This window comes from Phaeodactylum tricornutum, chromosome 4 (assembly GCF_000150955.2).
Source record: "Phaeodactylum tricornutum CCAP 1055/1 chromosome 4, whole genome shotgun sequence".
Lineage (NCBI taxonomy): Eukaryota > Bacillariophyta > Bacillariophyceae > Surirellales > Neidiaceae > Phaeodactylum > Phaeodactylum tricornutum.
The window spans coordinates 1,023,444-1,042,319 of record NC_011672.1 but is presented as its reverse complement, the minus strand read 5'-3'; the positions used below and the strand labels follow the sequence as shown (position 1 = coordinate 1,042,319).

The 18,876-nt window shown below is 46.1% G+C and overlaps 6 protein-coding genes across 6 annotated transcripts; 1 reads left to right on the top strand and 5 right to left on the bottom strand.

Annotated features, from left to right (window-relative positions):
- Nucleotides 1–33: 33 nt before the first annotated feature.
- PHATRDRAFT_34078 (predicted protein) lies at nucleotides 34–816 on the bottom strand (the record flags this gene model as incomplete). Its single annotated transcript, XM_002178317.1, has 1 exon — nucleotides 34–816. The coding sequence occupies one exon, from the start codon at nucleotides 814–816 to the stop codon at nucleotides 34–36; it is 783 nt and encodes a 260-aa protein (XP_002178353.1).
- Nucleotides 817–4,465: 3,649 nt separating this feature from the next.
- On the bottom strand, nucleotides 4,466–5,458 carry HemD (uroporphyrinogen-iii synthase; the record flags this gene model as incomplete). The annotated part of the gene is made up of 1 exon (XM_002178316.1): nucleotides 4,466–5,458. The coding sequence occupies exon 1, from the start codon at nucleotides 5,354–5,356 to the stop codon at nucleotides 4,466–4,468; it is 891 nt and encodes a 296-aa protein (XP_002178352.1). The 5' UTR covers nucleotides 5,357–5,458.
- Nucleotides 5,459–5,814: 356 nt separating this feature from the next.
- PHATRDRAFT_44609 (predicted protein) lies at nucleotides 5,815–10,483 on the bottom strand (the record flags this gene model as incomplete). The annotated part of the gene is made up of 1 exon (XM_002178315.1): nucleotides 5,815–10,483. The coding sequence occupies one exon, from the start codon at nucleotides 10,481–10,483 to the stop codon at nucleotides 5,858–5,860; it is 4,626 nt and encodes a 1,541-aa protein (XP_002178351.1). The 3' UTR covers nucleotides 5,815–5,857.
- A 518-nt stretch (nucleotides 10,484–11,001) lies between these two features.
- PHATRDRAFT_44608 (predicted protein) lies at nucleotides 11,002–14,349 on the bottom strand (the record flags this gene model as incomplete). Its single annotated transcript, XM_002178314.1, has 1 exon — nucleotides 11,002–14,349. One exon carries the CDS (start codon nucleotides 14,347–14,349, stop codon nucleotides 11,002–11,004), a length of 3,348 nt encoding a protein of 1,115 aa, XP_002178350.1.
- Nucleotides 14,350–16,201: 1,852 nt separating this feature from the next.
- PHATRDRAFT_44607 (predicted protein) lies at nucleotides 16,202–17,618 on the top strand. The gene has a single exon (XM_002178591.1). The coding sequence runs from the start codon at nucleotides 16,235–16,237 to the stop codon at nucleotides 17,585–17,587; it is 1,353 nt and encodes a 450-aa protein (XP_002178627.1). The 5' UTR covers nucleotides 16,202–16,234; the 3' UTR covers nucleotides 17,588–17,618.
- Nucleotides 17,619–18,522, bottom strand: PHATRDRAFT_44606 (predicted protein). Its single transcript, XM_002178313.1, has 3 exons — nucleotides 18,241–18,522; nucleotides 17,990–18,172; nucleotides 17,619–17,903 (listed from the first exon to the last, which is right to left on the bottom strand). Exons 1-2 carry the CDS (start codon nucleotides 18,469–18,471, stop codon nucleotides 18,011–18,013), a joined length of 393 nt encoding a protein of 130 aa, XP_002178349.1. The 5' UTR covers nucleotides 18,472–18,522; the 3' UTR covers nucleotides 17,619–17,903; nucleotides 17,990–18,010.
- Nucleotides 18,523–18,876: the final 354 nt, after the last annotated feature.

Here is an 18,876-nt window from a genome sequence, read left to right as displayed (position 1 = left end):
GTTTTCCTATTGGGTTTAGATTGCCTTCTCTTGTTAAGGAGGCTGGCATACTATATAATAGGTCGTGCCAAAATGCCAGCGATTTAAAACTCGTACGTTCAAACCTGAAGCCGCAATCACGGCGTCCAAGTCTCGGTTCCAAACGCACCCCCAATTCGCTGCGTGCTGCTCAGCATGCTTATCAAGATGGTCCGTTACAAAATCCCAGGTTTTGCTTCGTCCGTGCTCCAAAAGTAGGATTTTCCCTGAAGGCTTGCACACGCGCGCCATTTCCTTCAATACCAAAACAGGGTCGTCATAACTGCATAGCCCAAATGTATCAACAACGGTGTCAAACGCATTTTCAGGAAGAGAAAGCCGAGCTGAGTCGGCTTCTATCACGGCAAATCGTTTTCGTTCATCCACAGTCAAACGCTGAATTTTATTCTTTGCTTGCAACAACATCTGGTCCGAGGAGTCTGTTAGTACAACTCTATCAACCGATGATGGGTAAAACGAAATATTTCGCCCCGTTCCGGCACCGACTTCTAGAACAGTACCTTTAGCATGGAAGAATAGGAGTGATCGTCGTAGTAAATTAATTCCCATGAAAATTTCATCACGTCCGATGAACTCGTCGTAAAATTCCGCGACTTTTTGAAATTTCTTGGTCCGATCGGGATTATTCACGTAGGAGATGTAATTGTCTCCATCGGCAGACACCAGGTTTTGCTCTTTGTTCATTCGTAAGTAATGGTACGTAAGATAGACCGCTGTTGCGTAAACCCCGCCACCCGCTAGAAGTACACCACCTCTTCGGATCACGGAGCTCGCCATTGTCAGTTTCCGTTATGTAAAAGAAAACGCTTCACTTCAAAGCACAGACAGGCGCGGCGGGGGTTGCTAGTATATTAAGTCGGCGTAAAAATTTGACTTCATCCTCACTGGCAGTGATATCTATGATCATCGTAGTATCCTCACATTATCGGTAATCAGGCTGTAGATGTAGGCAAGCGCCAATGAAATGGAACCCTTGTCGTTCGAATCTGTCCTGATTTTGTCTGTTTGTGGTCAAAAGCTTTTCCGGGTCCATGTCACTGTCACATCCATTTCAAATCAGACAGTTTGCTAAAAATGTTAGAGTCTCTATTTTTTGTTGCGGACACACCTTGCCATGCCATCAGATGTCGCAGGCGGCACGACACCTCTGTAATCCGGTTTTCTTTTCGATTGATAAGGCAACTATGGAAGCACTCACTGTCAATCAATCTTGTTATTATTATAAAGAGGAAAACCGCTATTCCGGTCTGAAAAAATCGCTATTTCGGTCAGATCTGAAAATTGCTAAGTACTTTTCGGTGAGCGCCCAACGGCTTATAAGTAAAGTTAGCAATTAGAAAGTGATCCAGTGCTTGGTGTATGCTGTATATATGATATAGCGGAGGTATTGCGCTGGCAGGGATGAGCTGCTTCCAACCCATGATCTACCGTTTCAATCAATCTATTTCACCTAATGTTGCCGAGCATCTTGTCCTTACCCTGCATATCAACGCAAGCGTTCGTCAAAGGATTCTACCAACACGGACCGGAAAACTTTCCTCCGCGGACAGCGCCCTATGGGAACCTCGGGAAGTGTGACGCCCCGTGTACCCGCGCTCCCGTCCTGTGACCTCTGGTCCGAATCTCCCGAATCTACCCAACTCCAAGCATGTTTGTTCCGTGACGCTCGCATTTACGCCCTCGTAGTGCACATCCAAACCATCGACGCAGTTGACGAAATGTATCACTTGGTCGTTGTTGACGGTGATGATGCAGCCGAAGGTGAAATCATACGTCTCGCGTCCAAACAGTGCCTCATTGGGTTTGCTTTCTTGAGTGCCTCCGCATTTTTCTCCCATTGTTAGACTTGCAATGGTTGCAAACCGAGGTCTCTGCATACTTTTCCCGTTCCACAACCCTTGTCCACAAGTGTGATAAAGTATAGCCACGCAATACTGCAATTTGCCACTAAGGTGAGCAATTGTCATAGCTATTGTTGTTGGAACATTCAACTAGCATAGTGCCTAGCTCTGAATATTGGCCATGTTTGCCAGCCTTATTACTGTCCCAGTCGTCGTCTGTACGACGCTGCGGATAGAGGCAATGCTTTTCGGGTCATTACCGAAATGTCATTTGCGAAGGCAGTGCGAAGTGACACGTGTGTGCATCTAAGGATGCAGCAGTTGTGACACGCAAGACGACATGTCTTGCCGAACAAGAAATCATCTTTACATAAGCGATTTTCTCTATTATGGTCATCCCTTGAGAGGTAAAGAAAATACCTTCTCCACGTCTACAAACTGGGATTGAATCGAAGCAGATAAGTCTGCACACAATCAAAAGGGTCTCATGTTCATCTACATTCATCTGCATTCATTTGCATTCATATGCATTCATATGCATTCATTTGCATTCATTTGCAGTCATCTGGATTTTGCGGGATCAACGCATAGAAGACAGTACAGAGGCTGCGGTCTCCTTGAATACGATTGACCAGAACATTACTATCCCAGTAATGTGACTATCCGTGGAGAGTAGTACTGATTCTACTGAGGCTCCTAAGGGAGCTCCAAGGGATTTGTTTGCACTCGAAAAGATTACATCCATATTTGTCTCTACTCATAATTCTGAATTCAGTCGAGGTCAAACTGTCACGGTATACACCAAGGTGACATGGGCAAAGATTTGCAGTATTCCCTACTTACTTTGAGAAGGCTCTTGGTTAGTATGGAGACTTCAGTTGCACCAAAACTCCAAGGAATCAATTGGATTCAACGGAAAGAGTCATTTGGATGGAAACACAAGGGAAACAGATGCAAATTGACAAGACCCAATTTTCATACCATGTGTGTTACCAGAGATACTTACAATTCCTTGATAAGTATGCAAGAACGGATTTTGCATTATATGGATACTATGGTGAGCATGGAAGATTCAGGTTTAGTTGGTGAAGTTGCCAGGACTGCAGTCAAGTTTGGATATGATCTGACAAAAGGCACTAGTTTGTAGAATCTAATCTTCTATCATTGTTTTTTGAGTTCTTTGATCCGTACTGCCTTTGTTGCATAGGTCCTCATATTTGCTGCCTAACCCAAGGGGAGCGTTGCCAGCAAGTAGAGTTTTACAGTCCCTAAGCCCGCTTAGGTGTATCGCAGGTCGTTTGAAATAACGCCCACAAGTCTTACTAGACTCTGTTTCTAACAGCGTTTTGTCCCACGGTGTACAGTGGTGTATATTGTGACAGTAATAACGCCCAACCTTTGTTTACCAGACTTTGTCGACACAGCGTTTTCCTGTCCTACATTACACAAACCAATTGAGTTACTGATTAATTACAATACAATTGGGGCCTTACAAGGCTTTCCCCTTTATTCATCTTACTCTCTCATTGTATCAATAATACATTGCGTGAGTATAGAAGAATCCGTTAAGTGACTGTAGTTTAGATAGGAGTGCCACCTTCTCTCGGTTAGTATACTCGCAACTGTTCTTGCAACAATTGACTGTTGATCTAGACTATAAATGTCTTGTCCGCCTCTGTTGGAAGACACTCTTCTCTGTCATTGTTGACAATCAACTGTTTGAATACAATCTTCAATGATGGACAATTTAAAAAATATCAAGGGGAATCCGGATAGAATTGCCACAACTATATATTTTTACCCGGATATTGATGTACATTTGGTTTTACAAAGTTCCGTCCTTTACTGTACTTTGGTACATTTGCAGGTTGCGTATACGTATTCTTGGGGACCATTGTACCCACACACATGTGTTAAAGTTCGTTAGCAGAATTCCATACATGACAGCTGGCTCCGGAGTCAGCTAGAACTTGTTTCTAACTTAGTTGTAGTAGTAGAAAATACGTTAGTTCACGAAGCACTACGTGCGGTCGTAGCGATTGCGCTATCTTTTGCTATGGCAAAATTGTTCTAGGTGCTCCAATCAAGCTCAATATGAAATTGATCCCTTCTTCAATGTGGGGCGAAATTGTTTCATGATCCAATGGAGTCCAATATGAAATTGATCCTTTCTTCATCCTTATCAAAGCAGAAGACTGAGAATACGCTATTTGGAAGGGTTTTTCCAGTTTTTGAGCACCTCAATTGTTTAGGCCACATGTTCCTCACAGTCAGCTACCAAGAGGAGCTTCAATAAAAAAAGGCAGTAATGATCTCTCTAGCTTCTTACGCAAAGAATTCAATTGTGCCGAGTTGCCTAGCTCAAAAAGTTGATAATCCAACTAACGAAGTTTAAACTAAGTGGCTACCGCAATCAAAATTACAAACTCACACCTATAGTGATGTTATGATTATCTTCAATATCAGACTACGCATAAAAAGCGACAAATCTTTCGTCACAACACATACTGGCTTTATAGGTACTTTCTCGATGAAAAAACAATGCACGTTTAGTTGACTGTAAAATAGTCGCAAAGCAAGTGACTCTATACTGTCTCGCTGACTAGGGCGTCAACGGCTTCTTCTACGACATTGATCCATCCTTCGATACCTGGCTTGTCTGGGAAGAAAATGCATTCTTTCGGCCAACCTCTGTCGCGACAAACGTCAGCACTCGTTTTACCTATACAAGCAGCCAAAACTGTGGTATTGTTGTTGGAGTTCCTCAGCCAACCATCCACTGCCGACGGCGACCCAAAGCAGGCAACTTGACACTTCTCTGCATTTGTCCTTTGTATATGCGTCCAATGTGCCGAAACTGTGTCATACGCGTTAAGACGTACAACTTCAAAGCCTCGTTCCCTGAGACCATTCTCCAACGTTGTTCGCGCTTTGGCACTCGCTGGATATAGAACTCGTGTCGCATCAGTTACTCTAGTAGCAGGAAGCTCCAGCATGAGCGTGGTCGCAATAGCCTTGGACGGGCAAAAGGAAACGGCGATGCCGTACTCTTCTAAAGCCTCTGATGTGGCCTTTCCCACGGCCGTGACTGGAATAGGGTCGTCTCGTACACTATCCCAAGCACTGTTCAAAATAATAGCTGCTTGAGGAGAGGTGACGGCGACATAATCCCATCGCTCCGATCGTAATTTTTCAGCAAGCAAGGCATAGTCTTCCCCATCAGCATGGGCAATACAAGGCACTTCAAGAACTGAAATACGTCCGGCCAATCGAGATTCCAAGGCTTTCAACAGCTTCTTATTGTTTCCGTCTTCGCGTGTCACAGCAACAGCAATACTGTCTTCTGCAGAGCTGGTACTAGTCATCGCGAGTCGGGGCGAGAGAGATTTCGATCGTCGAGGAATTCTCGGCAACGAGAACTCGTACGCATTTGATGTGGACGTGACGATTCCCACCAAGACGACGACAAGCCACATTGTCGGCAAGAGCAATTTTCTATTTCTCTAACGCGCTAGGATAACCCTTCCAATGGTAGATTCCTTTAAGCTGAACGATTAGTTTGGCAAGACTCGCATGAATGAAGTCGTACATCCGTAGTATGTCTGGAGTCGTGAGACCGGTTTGTGCGACGAAAAATTTACGACGACACCTCAGAAATTTACGGACCGAAAGTTGAAGCACGAATCCGTGTTTGAAACATGGTTTACCTTACGGGAGTCTCGCCGCTGCGGTTAAGGAGACCTAAACATCCTATATCGCAGACAAAGTACCTGATATTGTTGCTACTACTACAGCTTTCGATTTACAGTTAACGAATCGCTCAGATCACAGGGTATTGGAACCGGTCACCTCGAGCTATCCGCAAGCTTTCATTATTTAATGAAACCACTCCTACTTGGAAATATTTTAACTAACCTAAAGATGCCAACTGCACCACTATGGTGTACTCGTTTTCGCCAAGCAAGGCAAACTTTAAACTAAGCTAACCCCAATGCCTTCAAGCGATCGGCATTTCGTGCGACACGCTCCGCGCGAAGCTTATCATACTCACTGAGTTCAATTTCGTCCTCGCTTTCTTCCTGGTCCCCACCATGGTCGGCACGCTTGCGTCTTTGGATCTCCTTCAAGTTCAAAACTTCGCAAGCTTTCGTACTTGGATCGAGATAATATATATGATTTGCCAAAACGACACCACTGTTCATCGAGTCGGTTGTCAGCGGCTCTAAGGCGGCCAGATGCTGCGAATTCACCAACCCTCGAATCACCCATCTCAAGGCTGGCGCAATGTAGGCCGGCCGAATCTCCCACAACATCTCCGTATCTGAATCAGGCGAACGCATGGGAACCAAGTGTCCGAGGTACGGAGGGAACGATCCCTCCGTGTAATGACCAAATCTATTTCCGTCTTCTGCAGTACTGACGATCTGCTTTCTCCGTTTATCGTACTCTCTTGCAAAATACTCCTCGTGAAGACGTTCACAAGAAAGCTCAACCTCCAGTCGGTTCCGGAGAGGCCCGAGCGAAGCGCCGTCATCAATGTTAAACCATGAGCTCCGTGTCAAGTATTCGAACTGTGTCAAGTTCATTTCTCTGGTTCCATTCTGCTCGTCTTCCTCGTACAAATGTCCTCTAGTAGAACGCCGCAAATTCAGAACCTCCGCTGCTTCTGTTTGTTTGTGCAATGTGATCAGCTCTCCTAGCTCTTCACTGAGCTCACGTTCTTCTGTCTCCACAATTCCCGCATCCGTAACGGTAACCACCGCCCCCGATTTGCAGGTCCAGTCTGCGGGGAGAGAAAAAGTAAGAGGATCCGTGCTGATGGGGAGATTCGCGAGAGGCCCCCGCAGCCCCAAGGATTCACTAACCATCTTTTGCAAGCGAATGGGCGCCTCAACGGCCCGAGATGATGCGTCTTCTTTAGCTTTGGGACGACTGACCGCTTTCCGTTTTCGACTCTTTCGCAGTCCACCAAAATCTTCATCCTGATCACTTTCGTCGACATACATATCTACATCCGAATCGTAATCGATGTAAATGCTCTTCTTCTGCCTTGATGTTCCAGCTGCCTTTTCTTCGGCAACCTTTGTGGCTTGTTCAATCTTTTTCAGTGCAGCTTTTTTCGCTGTAGCTGCGGACTGGTGGATCCAATCGTCTGGTGGGTTGAAAAGCATAGCGTTGTTGAAGATGCGTTCGACGTCTTTCCGAAATGGGCCATTCAGCATACGGGCCACTGGAGTTCTGCCGATAGCAGTGGCTGGAGGGATATTAGAATATTTTCCTTCCTCTAAGTTGTTCGAAAGAGTCGAGATATCCATTGGTTTTTTGACAACACTAAAATATTCGGGGACACCAAGCGCAACTGGATCAACGGGTTCTTGAAAGGCAGCTGTCTTTGGGTGCCGACGAATATAATTGACGATCGCCCGACACTCTTCAAACGCGGCAGATCCCGAGTGGTAGTCAAATTGTTGGATAAAGTAGGTGTATGGATCTCCTGTAATCTTGCACGACCACATCCCTCTCGACGAAGCCTCCAAAGTCGCCCAGAAAGCTTCTTGTCGGGATGAGCCCTTGTCAGGAAGCATTAGAACCGTGTGAAGCATTTGGCCGTTTGCCCCAACAATGCTATTGTGACCAGCAATGGCTGCGTTGAACGAGCATGCTTCTTCTTGATTATTCGACGAGAGCAAGGTTATTTTTGCCCCAATTTCATTTGAAAAAGGGTTTTCTCGCAAAAGTGCAGCTCCTTTTTGGTTCGACTCAATCTCTGCAGCCTTTAGCCCAGCCAATACTTGTGCTTCTGTAAGAAGAAGGTTCATTGCAGGTAAATCGCCATTCGGTCCAGATGATTCAAGACTGGCCCGAAATCGCATTCGGCGTTCAACGGTGTTACAATCTTTTGCGTTTCCAATGACAGCTCGTTCAGAAGATGGGGCTTGTTCATCTTCTGGCCCCGATGCAATTGAAGGAGCAAAGTCATGAACGGTGAACCAGTAGCAAGGTGTCAAATCGTTAGTGTTCTGGGTCTCCGATGGTCGAAAAATTCGCTTTGTTAAAAAAGAGTGCCCGGTCGATTGCCACTGGACACCACCTGAGCCTTCAAAGTCTGCGTCATCCATCGCTTCCATAGTTCCAGGTCTCTCATCAGCCGCTGTTGCGATTATAGCAAGTGGTATTTCAGTCAGGTGCTTAATCACAAGGCTACGGAGTCCCAGCTCTATCTGATGCAGCCTGCGAACATACTCGATCAATTCAAAATCGGAAGAAGTAAGGTTTGTCTCTAAAGAACAGGTACTGACGTTTGCGTTGTTGGAATAGGCAGAATCTGCGATCGAAAGTAGGGGACCAGATTGCAGAGTTTTCCAAATGGACAAATCAGTCCACGCTGTCTTGACAGATATTCTGGCCACTTGATTCCGTTTCCAAAGAACTCGGCCAAGTGCCGTTCGAATTCGCCTCATTGGGTCGCTGCTTTCTTCAGGAACCGCGGAAAGCAGGGAAGCAGCGGTTTGAAACGAATTTTGCGAAACTAACCTCAAAAGCGTGTCCATCAATTGTTTTTGAGTCATATTCGACTGGGTTCCATAAAACACCCCGCCCCCTTCTACTCCACGCCTTTTTGCCCTTCGCGATGAACCTCGGCCTTCTGTTTCAAGGTCAGCTATTGATTGCGCCAACAATATGTCATTTGTGTTTTCTTTAATGGACGTCTTGTTGATCTGAGCATCATTTTTATCTTCATCCTTACGATGCATTTTCTGCTCTTCGTACCAATTAGCAACGCCATCCGTCCAAGACGGCCAGCAAGTGTGGCCCCCATGGATTCCCTTGTACCGATGTGAGTCCCACGTTTTCTTCGCCTTGTATTCAGCTTCCGCTTCGACTAGTCCATTGGCTTCACGCACTTTGACTTCTTCAGCGACAGAGTTGTGTAGAACACGAAGCGTAAATTGGGTTCTACCGAAGTAAGACGTTTCCCATTTCATGACATCTGGAGGGTCTTCTTCGACAACCGTTTCTAAGGCCAGTCTAGCCTCTGGGTTATCCATCCCAATCTCGGAAGCCATCGTGTATCTCCACACAAGGCGGTCTAATGGCGTAACAAGCGTTTGTAACATACGCCCCATTTCATTCTGTGATGCTTTCATCTTCTTCTTCTTTGACGCAGTGACAATTAGCTGCGGGAAGGAATTTTGCAGGTCTTCGTTAGAAAGATATTTTCCAGTCTTTCGACCTAGCCATTCTAAAACAAAGCTGTTCGTTGGCTGCAAGTAAGGGTTCTTTGCGTCGATTACTTCGATACCTTCACCGTCGGTTTCTTCCTCACCATCACCGTTTTTATCAACCGTGACCTCTCTCCTATCCTTCGCATTGTGCACGTTCTCGAGCTGTAGGTCCTCCAAATTTTCCTTTGTATAACTTCCTGTCTCGTCTTCTTCGTCAGCATCACCTTCGGCATCGGCTTCGGGAGAGTACGTCTCATCAGCTGGTTCTGAGATTTCCTCGTCTTCAGCATGATCGTTTTTTTGGTCAACGTCTACCCTCATCGCTCCCAGAAGAGGTAGTTCTGCATGCAATTGTAAAGTGTTAAGACTGTTTTGATGCTCATCAACCTTGGTGATTTCTTTAGGCAAAATTTTGACAACGTCGTCCGATTTGATTTGGGCCTGATTAGATTCTTCCGTAGGTTCTTGTTTCATTAATTCACTCGATTTCTCCTTTCCCCTTTCATCATAGGTCGTTGAATCTAGTACCTCTGATTTCGTTCGTTCCGAGGCAGGGACTGATTTCTGATACAAACGATTGTGAAGAAAAGTAGCAACTTTGCCACCAGGCACAATTTTCCATAAAGCTGTTCGATCCGTCTCGTCTTGTACCTTCTGCGTTTCTTTACGAGCAATCCGACTGCTGGATCGACGCTCAGACATTGCGCTCGTATTGATCGAGCTCGGCGGAGGGTTATTTGCCTGCTCTAGTGCGTACACCATGGCACATCCTTGTTTGATCCGCGCCACTAGCTGGTTGGGAGTGAACTGCACAGCGACGGGCAGTTCTGATGATTCTTTACCCGCAGGATCATTAAAGACAGGCGGAGTCAGGTAGCTGCTGGGTGGTTTGCTGTAATAGCGCGGCGGTGACATTGGCAGGTTGGATTTACTGCTAGCAGACGACTGTGTGATGGCCGTTTCATTTTCCTCCAGCATTCTTTGCTTCAGAAACTGAGCAGTGACCTCTTCTAACGCAGCTACCATAATAAGATCGGGAAGGTACTCATCCAAAACCTCCTTTAATAGAATCGACTGGATCCGATCCGTCAAGACTCTTTGATTGTGAGAAATGTCGAGCACAACAGGATCTTGCATATCGGAAGCTACGTTGTCCAAGGCTAGAGCGACGCCGTGTTCTTCCCATCCTGTTGTGATGGATCTCCATAGCGCAGGCTTTCGAGCAGGAATGTCTTCGGGTTGAAAGAACTGCAACGTCGTGTTTTGTTCGGTAATGGCATAGTGCTGTCCGCTAACTCGGATCGGCACGGATCTCGGCAACGTCGACCCTACCAAATGGTGTTCAAGAGTCCATTCCTTTTCCGGCTCTGAAGGCATGCTGGAACTCCAATACGTACGTACCGTAACGAAACGTTTTTACAGTAAACTAGTTATTCACCCTGTGTGAGCTCTATTCAGATTGTTACTGAAACCGTGGATTCATGCACCGTTCGGAACCAACAACCAAGGACCTAACAAAGAGCTGGATGCCTCCAAAGACGTACCTAACAGTCAGAGATACGTGATTTGCTTCTCGGCAATGGCGACTTACAGTCCGGCCGCCTACTTGTTCTGGACCAAATTTGTTCCACGAGTTTCCCAACCGTGAGTCTGTCTGCCTTGCCTGTCTTTGTCGGAACGGACACAGCATCTTGGCAAAATGATTAGGTAATGTAACTCTAAAATGCGGTTCACACTCATACACAAACCTTAGACTTTTGTTGTGTAATTTTCAAAAGGAGTTTTGCATTACCTGTCAGCTAGTGTCTTGGCAAACGCAGCACAAATATCACACCGATGCACACGTGTTCTCTAAAGGATACCCAGTACCTGTAGGCTACAGGAAAAATGCTAAATTACTGATTGCCTTGGTCCTCCCTGCTTTGTTGCCTATACTTTGCCAGCGCGATTCGGGCCGAAGACGGTAGACCTTGGAGAGAGCCGAGATCAAGGTTCTGGGTGGACCCTTCCATATTCGAAGTCATGGCTGCAGCGTATGGGACGGCTTGCTGGTTGGAAGTCGGACGCATAGATGGGGTCGTGGTAGCAGGAGCCCAAGGCGTCCCCACAAACGCTGAACCCAATGATGGATTCATCTGCGAACGCGACTGATGTCCGTACGTCATTTCAAATGGACCCACAGCAGACGAGGAACCGAGTTTGGATTGTAATATGCTCATCATTGACGGTGGCCGCTTAGAACCTTCTTTGAGGCTTGTTGGGACCGAATGTCCCAGCAGGGTATGATCGCGAGCCACATGCGACGGCGCCTGTTGCTCAACAATATTTCGCGGATAAAAAGAGGTTTGAAAAAGCGATGCGGCTCGGGAAGCGGTAAAGTTCTTTATAGCAATGTCAGTGGCCCCAGAGGATGCCGATGTCCCTTGGTATACACCAACCTCATGTTTGGCCCGTTCCAGCAATTTTTCTAAACGTGAACCTTCTCTTCGTAGAGCATCATTTCTGCTGCTAAGATCATATGATTTAGTATGTAGAGAATCGAGCTTCTCTCTTTGGCGAGCTCGCTTTCGCCGTGAATAGATTGCGCCCATCTTTCGTTTGCGAGTTTCTTCCCGGTCTTCCGGAGCGTTCGCCGTTGTTAAAGATTGCGCAGGAATTAAATTGTATCGAACCCGTTCTGATTGAACCCGATCAGCTATCCACTGGGGAAAGTCAGAGTCGTACGACCAAGTTCCGCCGATAGTCGTGGGCAGGCCTTCCTTTTCCAAGCCAACAGCAAGAATGCCGTGAAGTTGCTCTTCTCTAGAGCCTCCAGCGTGTGCCACAACTCGAGTAGTAGCTTTGCTAACTAGTCTCATCAAAACAGGCAACATTCGCTCAAGAAACCATTCCTTTCTGATTTGACGTGGACAATGGACCACATGTGAACCAGCAAGTTTTACCGGCAGTGCCCTAGACACTAAATCTTGGGGACCATGGAGTCCGAGCGTACGTTGGAAGCCAGATTTATTGATGATTGCCATTCCGATGAATCCCTCCTCGAACGTTTTCTCGTACTCGCAGGCAATTGTCATCACATAGAACAAGCAGCGCAGTCTTGTTTCACGACAATCACTGCTCAGCCGAGAAGGATCATAACATATCACAGCCCGGCCATTGTAGTCGGCAGGGAGTAACACCAAATACCCTGTTTTGAAAACTTCAATATCCAATAGAGACAAAGCCCCTTCACCTGTCAAGATCATGGGTCGGAACGCTCGCTCACCAAATATTTTCTTTCGTTCGTCCCAGTAAGCCACAAGACGCTTAGCAGCCGCCCAAACATCGTAGGCCTCTCGACGTAAAAAATAAGAAGAATTTGATTCAGTTTGAACCAGATGTGAACAGCGTGCTTTGGCTTCTAAATACGCAGCCTTTTTGTCCTCTGGGATGATAGAAATTGCATCTTCTAAACGGGACCGAGCTGACATTTTGAACTGCTCGGTTGCACTTACCACGTGGCTCGATTTGGTTACTGCATGTTCTTCCGGAGTCCATGAGCCCCCCAGGTCCTGTGGAATTGCATCGGCCTTGAAACCATCACTTTCTAAGGTCAATAAGAGCTCTGGCCCGGTTTCACAAAAGATGAATTGCGCCATGTCTCTAATTGCTGGGCCGAGAAGCTTTATCCAAAATGGTACGAAGCTCTTCAATAAAGTCCGCTTTACCCCTTGTTGAGCTATATTAACAAAAACTGCCTTGGCAATTCGAATAGGAAACGCTTTACGTACAAGATCCAAAGATCGCGTCAATACATATCTGTCAAATCCGCTTGGGCCCTCGCTGCATAATCGTGCAAGGAGACAAAACCCCTCTTCTTGTGACATACTGTTTCTAGAAAGCTCAGTAAGACACGCAAACAGCATCCGAAGCTTCTGGGGCCTTGTGCTCTTGCTATCAAATGGCACCCTCGATCGATCCATGTACAAAACGCTGCGCCCCGTTTTATGATTCGGCAAAACAAGGAGCGAGTTTCTGTTTATTACTTGAAGATCTGAACCTTGCAATGCAGCACCCCCAACCATTGGAAGAAACGCTTTTTTGCCAAAAAATTCAAACCTCTCCATCCAGTAAGTCGCCAATCGAGATGCTGCTGCCCATGGATCCCAATATTCGAAGCGAAGGAATGTCAAAGGATGAGACTCCCGTTCAACGACCTCAGGACAATCTTTCAGGGCTCTTTTGTATACTTTGATTAGACTCTCAGGTAACAACGTCATCGCCTCATTTAGGTCTTTAAGTATCGTAACGAATTCTGTGCCTTCCTTTGACAAGAATTTCAAATTTTCACCGGACGACTTCAGACTTTCCTTTTCATTCAGAACTTCCTTTAGGACATCAAAAGACTCTGTGCGCTCAGCGTCACGTTTGGCGGTTACCCTAAGCTGTTCATTGACCAAATCCTGATGATTTCGAGTTAAAAGAATTCTCTCAAACAGTTCATGGGACCATGTGCCACCAAAACACGTCGGTAGCCCCTCTTTGATAAGCCCGTACGAGTGAAGCTGGTCTCTAGTCGCCGTCTCTTCGTCCAAGAGATGAAAAACTACCTTCCCCCCCAACGAACTGCCCAATCGCTTCAAAACGCCAGACATAAAAGAGTTTGTTGTGACGGTTCGCGGCGGAACAATAACGTGAATACGCTTTGCTTGAGCGTGAAACGAATTCAGCATCAAGTCTGAAAGAGCCAAGACAGACTCGAGCGGAAGGTCTGCCGCAGTCACGTTGATAGCTCTGCATAAAACAATGAAGCCCTCCGATTGCGCCTTTTCGCTCTCCGAAACAAGATGGAGAAGGTAGAAGATAAGTCGCATCCAAACGTTATGATTCTTTTTGCAAATCTCGGGGCACTTGGAGTAGTCGAGAAAAACAACACTTCGCTTGGCACTGTCCGCTGGAAGCAAAACGACACTACCCTGTTGGAGTAAATCTACCTCATCGGATGTGAGCGCTCCGTTGCCGAGTAAGTTTAAAGGGAGAAAGGCTCGTTCTTGAAATATCTCGCACCTCATCTGCCAATACGCGATCAGTCGGCGGCATGCGTTGTCTGAATCGCCTCGATCACATCGAAAAAAGGATACAAAATTGGATTCCTTCTGGACGAGGCCTGGGACTTTCGTGGCAGCTTCTAGATAAGCCGCCTTATCCTCAGGTGCAATTACATTCAGCGCTTGGCTTAGCTGAAAATGCGCGAGCTCGGCCATTTTCCTGCGTAAGACAAGAAACTTGCAGACGAATGCATTGGATTTGTCTTCCGGAAGTGCTCAAGGTAATCCCCGTTGTCTCTACCAGTAAATGGGGTACTGCCGCCGTCGTCGCAACTTGATGCGACCGACATATTGACAATTATTGGTTTTAAAACTAGGCGACTTGAGCTAACTGTTACTCCCAAAAATAGTAGTTCTATATAACAATCATCGATGATCTTTTTGACAGTGAATGTGCCTGTGAGGATCACTAACATTTTTGGTAACAGATAGAGTTCTTCGGGAACTGCACGCAATTTCGTACATCAAACGGTGCTACCATAAAGTTGCACTTACATTGAGAATGAGATTGGCATGCACTTGGTTCGAGTCCGCGGGCCGCTTGTTACCAAAACTTGCTTTTATCCTACCAGTACCGTCTTACTGCGATAGTAGATCCTACAACAGGTTTCAAATGTGTTGACTGATGGATCCTCTCCACCACGTCGCCCTATAGCTAAGTCGAGTTTACATGCCTCCATGTGCCGGTACCACCACGCCACGCGGGACGGGGGTTGGGAACCCAGAAAACTTTAAATTAGAGCTAGCTGTGATTTTGCATGTGGTTGCACCTGGCCAAATGTCCGTCAAAATAGGGAAGGGAACCAGATTGGATGCTCAAACAGGTCGCATCTAACATACCATTATTTTTCAAACCGAAGTAATTGACCCTCCCAACTGCTTACAACAATATTTAAAGCAGTCAACCGTATGGCAGCCTACCGGTTGTTACTTTCGGATCCGAGGGACCCATCTTTGGGAGCGGACGAAGACGGAACGTCTGGATTTGATGTCGTGTCAATCCCAAACACATGGCGGTTCACAAAACTGTGATAGCTTCGCTGTACTCCAGAAAAGACGTGATCGCGTTTCTTCCCGGGAAGGTCGTATTCCGCATACAAAACAGCATAGACTCCGACTCCCACCGAACATACAATGGCGGCAATGCGCCTGTCAAGTGTGGACATAAGCCAAAAAGTAATAAGAAAGGCAAGATGAGAACATTTTCGAGGCGAATGCGTATGTATAAATATCAGTTGGAAAGGCTGTACAAGGCTTCGCACGCACCAGTTTCTTCTGGCTTGCTCACTCAGAACCATACGTTGCCTCCACAGTGAAATAGAAAGAAGTTCCTAACAGTAAAAGGTTTTCCCACGATCAGATAAAACCTTTGAAAATCTTCGGTCACCTCTAAGTGCGCAATAAAGTGTCTGGGTGCACCGCAGATACGATTTGTTTTCCAGTTAATGGAGATTGATTTCAACCTTGAAAGATATATCCCCGCTTGATGCAGCAGCCAATCCAGAAAACGGAAACGGACGCTCTGCAGTCGTTCTACATTATACAGCAATTGATGACGGTCACCGTTTTCTTGCAAAGGAAAAATGTCTGGCGAGTTAGACCACGTGACACGACAGGCGTGATCAGGCACATTTTTTTCGAAGAACAAGGGTAAGGGGTCTTGAACAATTTCCTGAACAAACTGCAAGCAAAACCCAGGCATTGATCGACCAATACAATTACGTAGCCGAAATTAATAAAAATCTTACGATAGATCTATTTGCTGGTGCTGAATGGTCACTTCAAGATGGATAGAATGACCTTTTATATGTCGGTCATTTTTCAAAATAGTCGTAGAACACATTACATTGAATATTGTTTTCAAACGACTTAAGGATATGTTTGGTCTTTTGAATTTGAGCAAATGCTCTGGCACGAGGTTCAAAAGGGCTTATTTGTTCTTTCGTTTTGTTTCCCAGGACTTGACAGTTCGAATGAAACACCTTTTGCACATACCTTCAGCGAATCTCTCGGCATAGCGACTGTCTGTGAAGCAGCAATCATGAACCGACCATTCGACTGTGAATGGGGAAACACCTTGCAGGTTTCCCCTTCCATTGTAATTCCTCCCATCGACGCATCTAGTAAAGAGCTCCGGAAGAGCTGCAATAGTTCCCGTGCAAGCCGCTCGAGCTCGAACTCGAGCGGAGGCGGCATGCTGAAGGAGAGGACTAGAAAAAGGACGTCTGTTCTTCGGAGCAAGTCTGACTCTTCCTCCGGTACAAAGCAGCCACTTAGATCCAAAAAGAAGCAAAGCACAGTAGATCAGGAAATAAGGAGAGATGAAATTGCCTTGAAAGGTAAGCCTAATGCGGGGGCTACTCCTAGATCTGTCAATAAGACGAGAAAAGCCAGGTTTCGCAAGACCGTGCCTATCGACAGAAGCCCGCGAATCTCAGCAAGACAACAAGATTTGAATGAATCGGTTGGAAATATAAGCACCAACACACCCACCACGTTGTCATGCAGCTTTTCATCTTTGAGCCCGAGCCCGTACACGATAAATGCGAGGAGATCAAATCGACTACAAAGTACGCCTCGGAGAACGTCCCAAATTTCACCTGGGCCTCGAATGACCTTGTCAAGACGTCTCCCTCAACCGCCTTTGTCGGCAATAATATCTCCGAGACAATCTGCGCTTAAAGAAGCCAAACATCAATCCACTTTCGATGACTCTTATTCTATATCTACTGCCGGGGGTGACCTCGACTTCAACGCCCCGTTCTCTGAGAAAACACCAAATCTCTGTTTATCCACTCAGTTTACTGTTCTCAATTCACAAGATACGTATTGGCGTCGTAAGAAATCTGAGAATATAGCGACCCCAGCGAAAACAAGGAGACAAAATTCCTCCGTCAAGCTACCTTCTATTCGCCTGGACGACGCTATTCCTTCTAGCTTCGCAGATTGGACGAATTTTGGCCAGCCTTCAGACAACAGAAACGAAATGCCTTCTTCTATTCCATTGTTTATTGTTGATCGAGCGAAAGACCCTCAGGTTTCTCAAGAGACTCCGAAGGAGCGCAAACAACGTGTTTTGTATGAGCTCGTCGCGATCAACAAGAAGAAAATTCAAGCTGCGAATCCGTTGCAAGCACGGCCTCCCACTCCGCCACTCGCGCGACATCGACTACCGCTATCACCCAAGAAGCGTTCAAGTTTATTAAGCACAAATCAACGAGGAAATGTGGTACAAGAATCGACTCGCTCAATTTCCTCGGATGCGCCTACCTTCACTACAAAGAGCTCCAATCGTAAGCCTCGTGGTGTGGATATTTTTGGTCAAAACATAGACGCCTTGAGTGCTTTCTATGAATCTCCTGAGGAAATAGTCATCTGGCGACGTTACACATAATCTAAGATTCATACATCTGATCATTTCTCTTAAGAATTGCCAGCGGAGCTGCAGGTCTAGAGCAGGGCGATTTGTAACGTACAATGTGTTCATTGATATGATGACACATCTTGTTTGTGTCATCAGACTCAGCAGAAATAAAGATGGAAAAAATTCACACAATGTTTAGTCGTGATTTTGACCTTGTTCTTGGTTCTACTGCCTTTTCCTCTGCACGAGTCGAGGCTGGAGTAGTATCGTTCATGTTAAAGAGTTTGCCAATGGCAGTGACAGCCAATGTTATGATGTTTGACGGAAATACTTTAGTTTTGAAGCACTGATTGTATTAAGATTAACTGTCAGTGCGTAGCTTCATTGTCACACACAAGATTGCCTTGGCGAAGTTAAAACAATTTCACTTACAGTTAATGCCGAGGCTTTCATCTATTGGTTACTACTGCCTGACTGATTTGACTCTTTTTTCATTTCCGTTCGGGCGCCTTTCTCGAATTCTTGAAGAAGCTCTTTTGCCCGATAAACTTTCGATTGCAAGTAGAAGCTACCTCCTTTGCTGACATCGTTTGCCGCCATATATTTATCGTATTGCTGGGAAACAAACGGAAATGTGAGTGCACTCCATTTGTCCAGGTAAGTCGAGTAAGTTGTCGACGTACTTTTTGAATAGCTTCTGCTGATGCCTCCGATTCGGATAAGTTTAAAATCTGAAAAGCTTCTTGTTGCGTAATCGTCTTTCTTAGCATAGAAGTTGCCTGTGCAGGGTTGACTCCCTGTTTTTTGGCGTTCTGCAACGCTTGGGCGTACGCGGCGGGCAGTGCACGTGCTAGAACGGCTACAACCGGAACAATAACCTGTGCCAAAATCCGAGCTAATGGTCCAATGGCCATTCTGAATGTTTCGAGGTCGTCAACGAAATGGTGAAATGGTTTTGACTGTGATTGACACGCACAATGAATACGCAGGCGTGTCGTTGTGTTGATCGGTGCGGTTCTTGACTGTGAATGGAGGGACAAAGAACACATGGAATGGAGAGGGAAAAGTGGTGAAGGAAAAACTGCATTTGATAGACGGACAGCGGATTGACTGGCTCGCGTCCTGGAAGAAATGATTGGATTGCTGAGCTTCGTTACGTGTCGTATACGACACAGAGAGGTTGCACGGAAGCCGCCCGCTTTCTGTGTGAACAACGACACAAATACGGTACCATGATTTGCGGCAACCCTGTGGTCAAGAACGTATTCTCCAACCACAGTCATCGACGATTGTTTCGTCTGATCGTTTGTGCATCATAT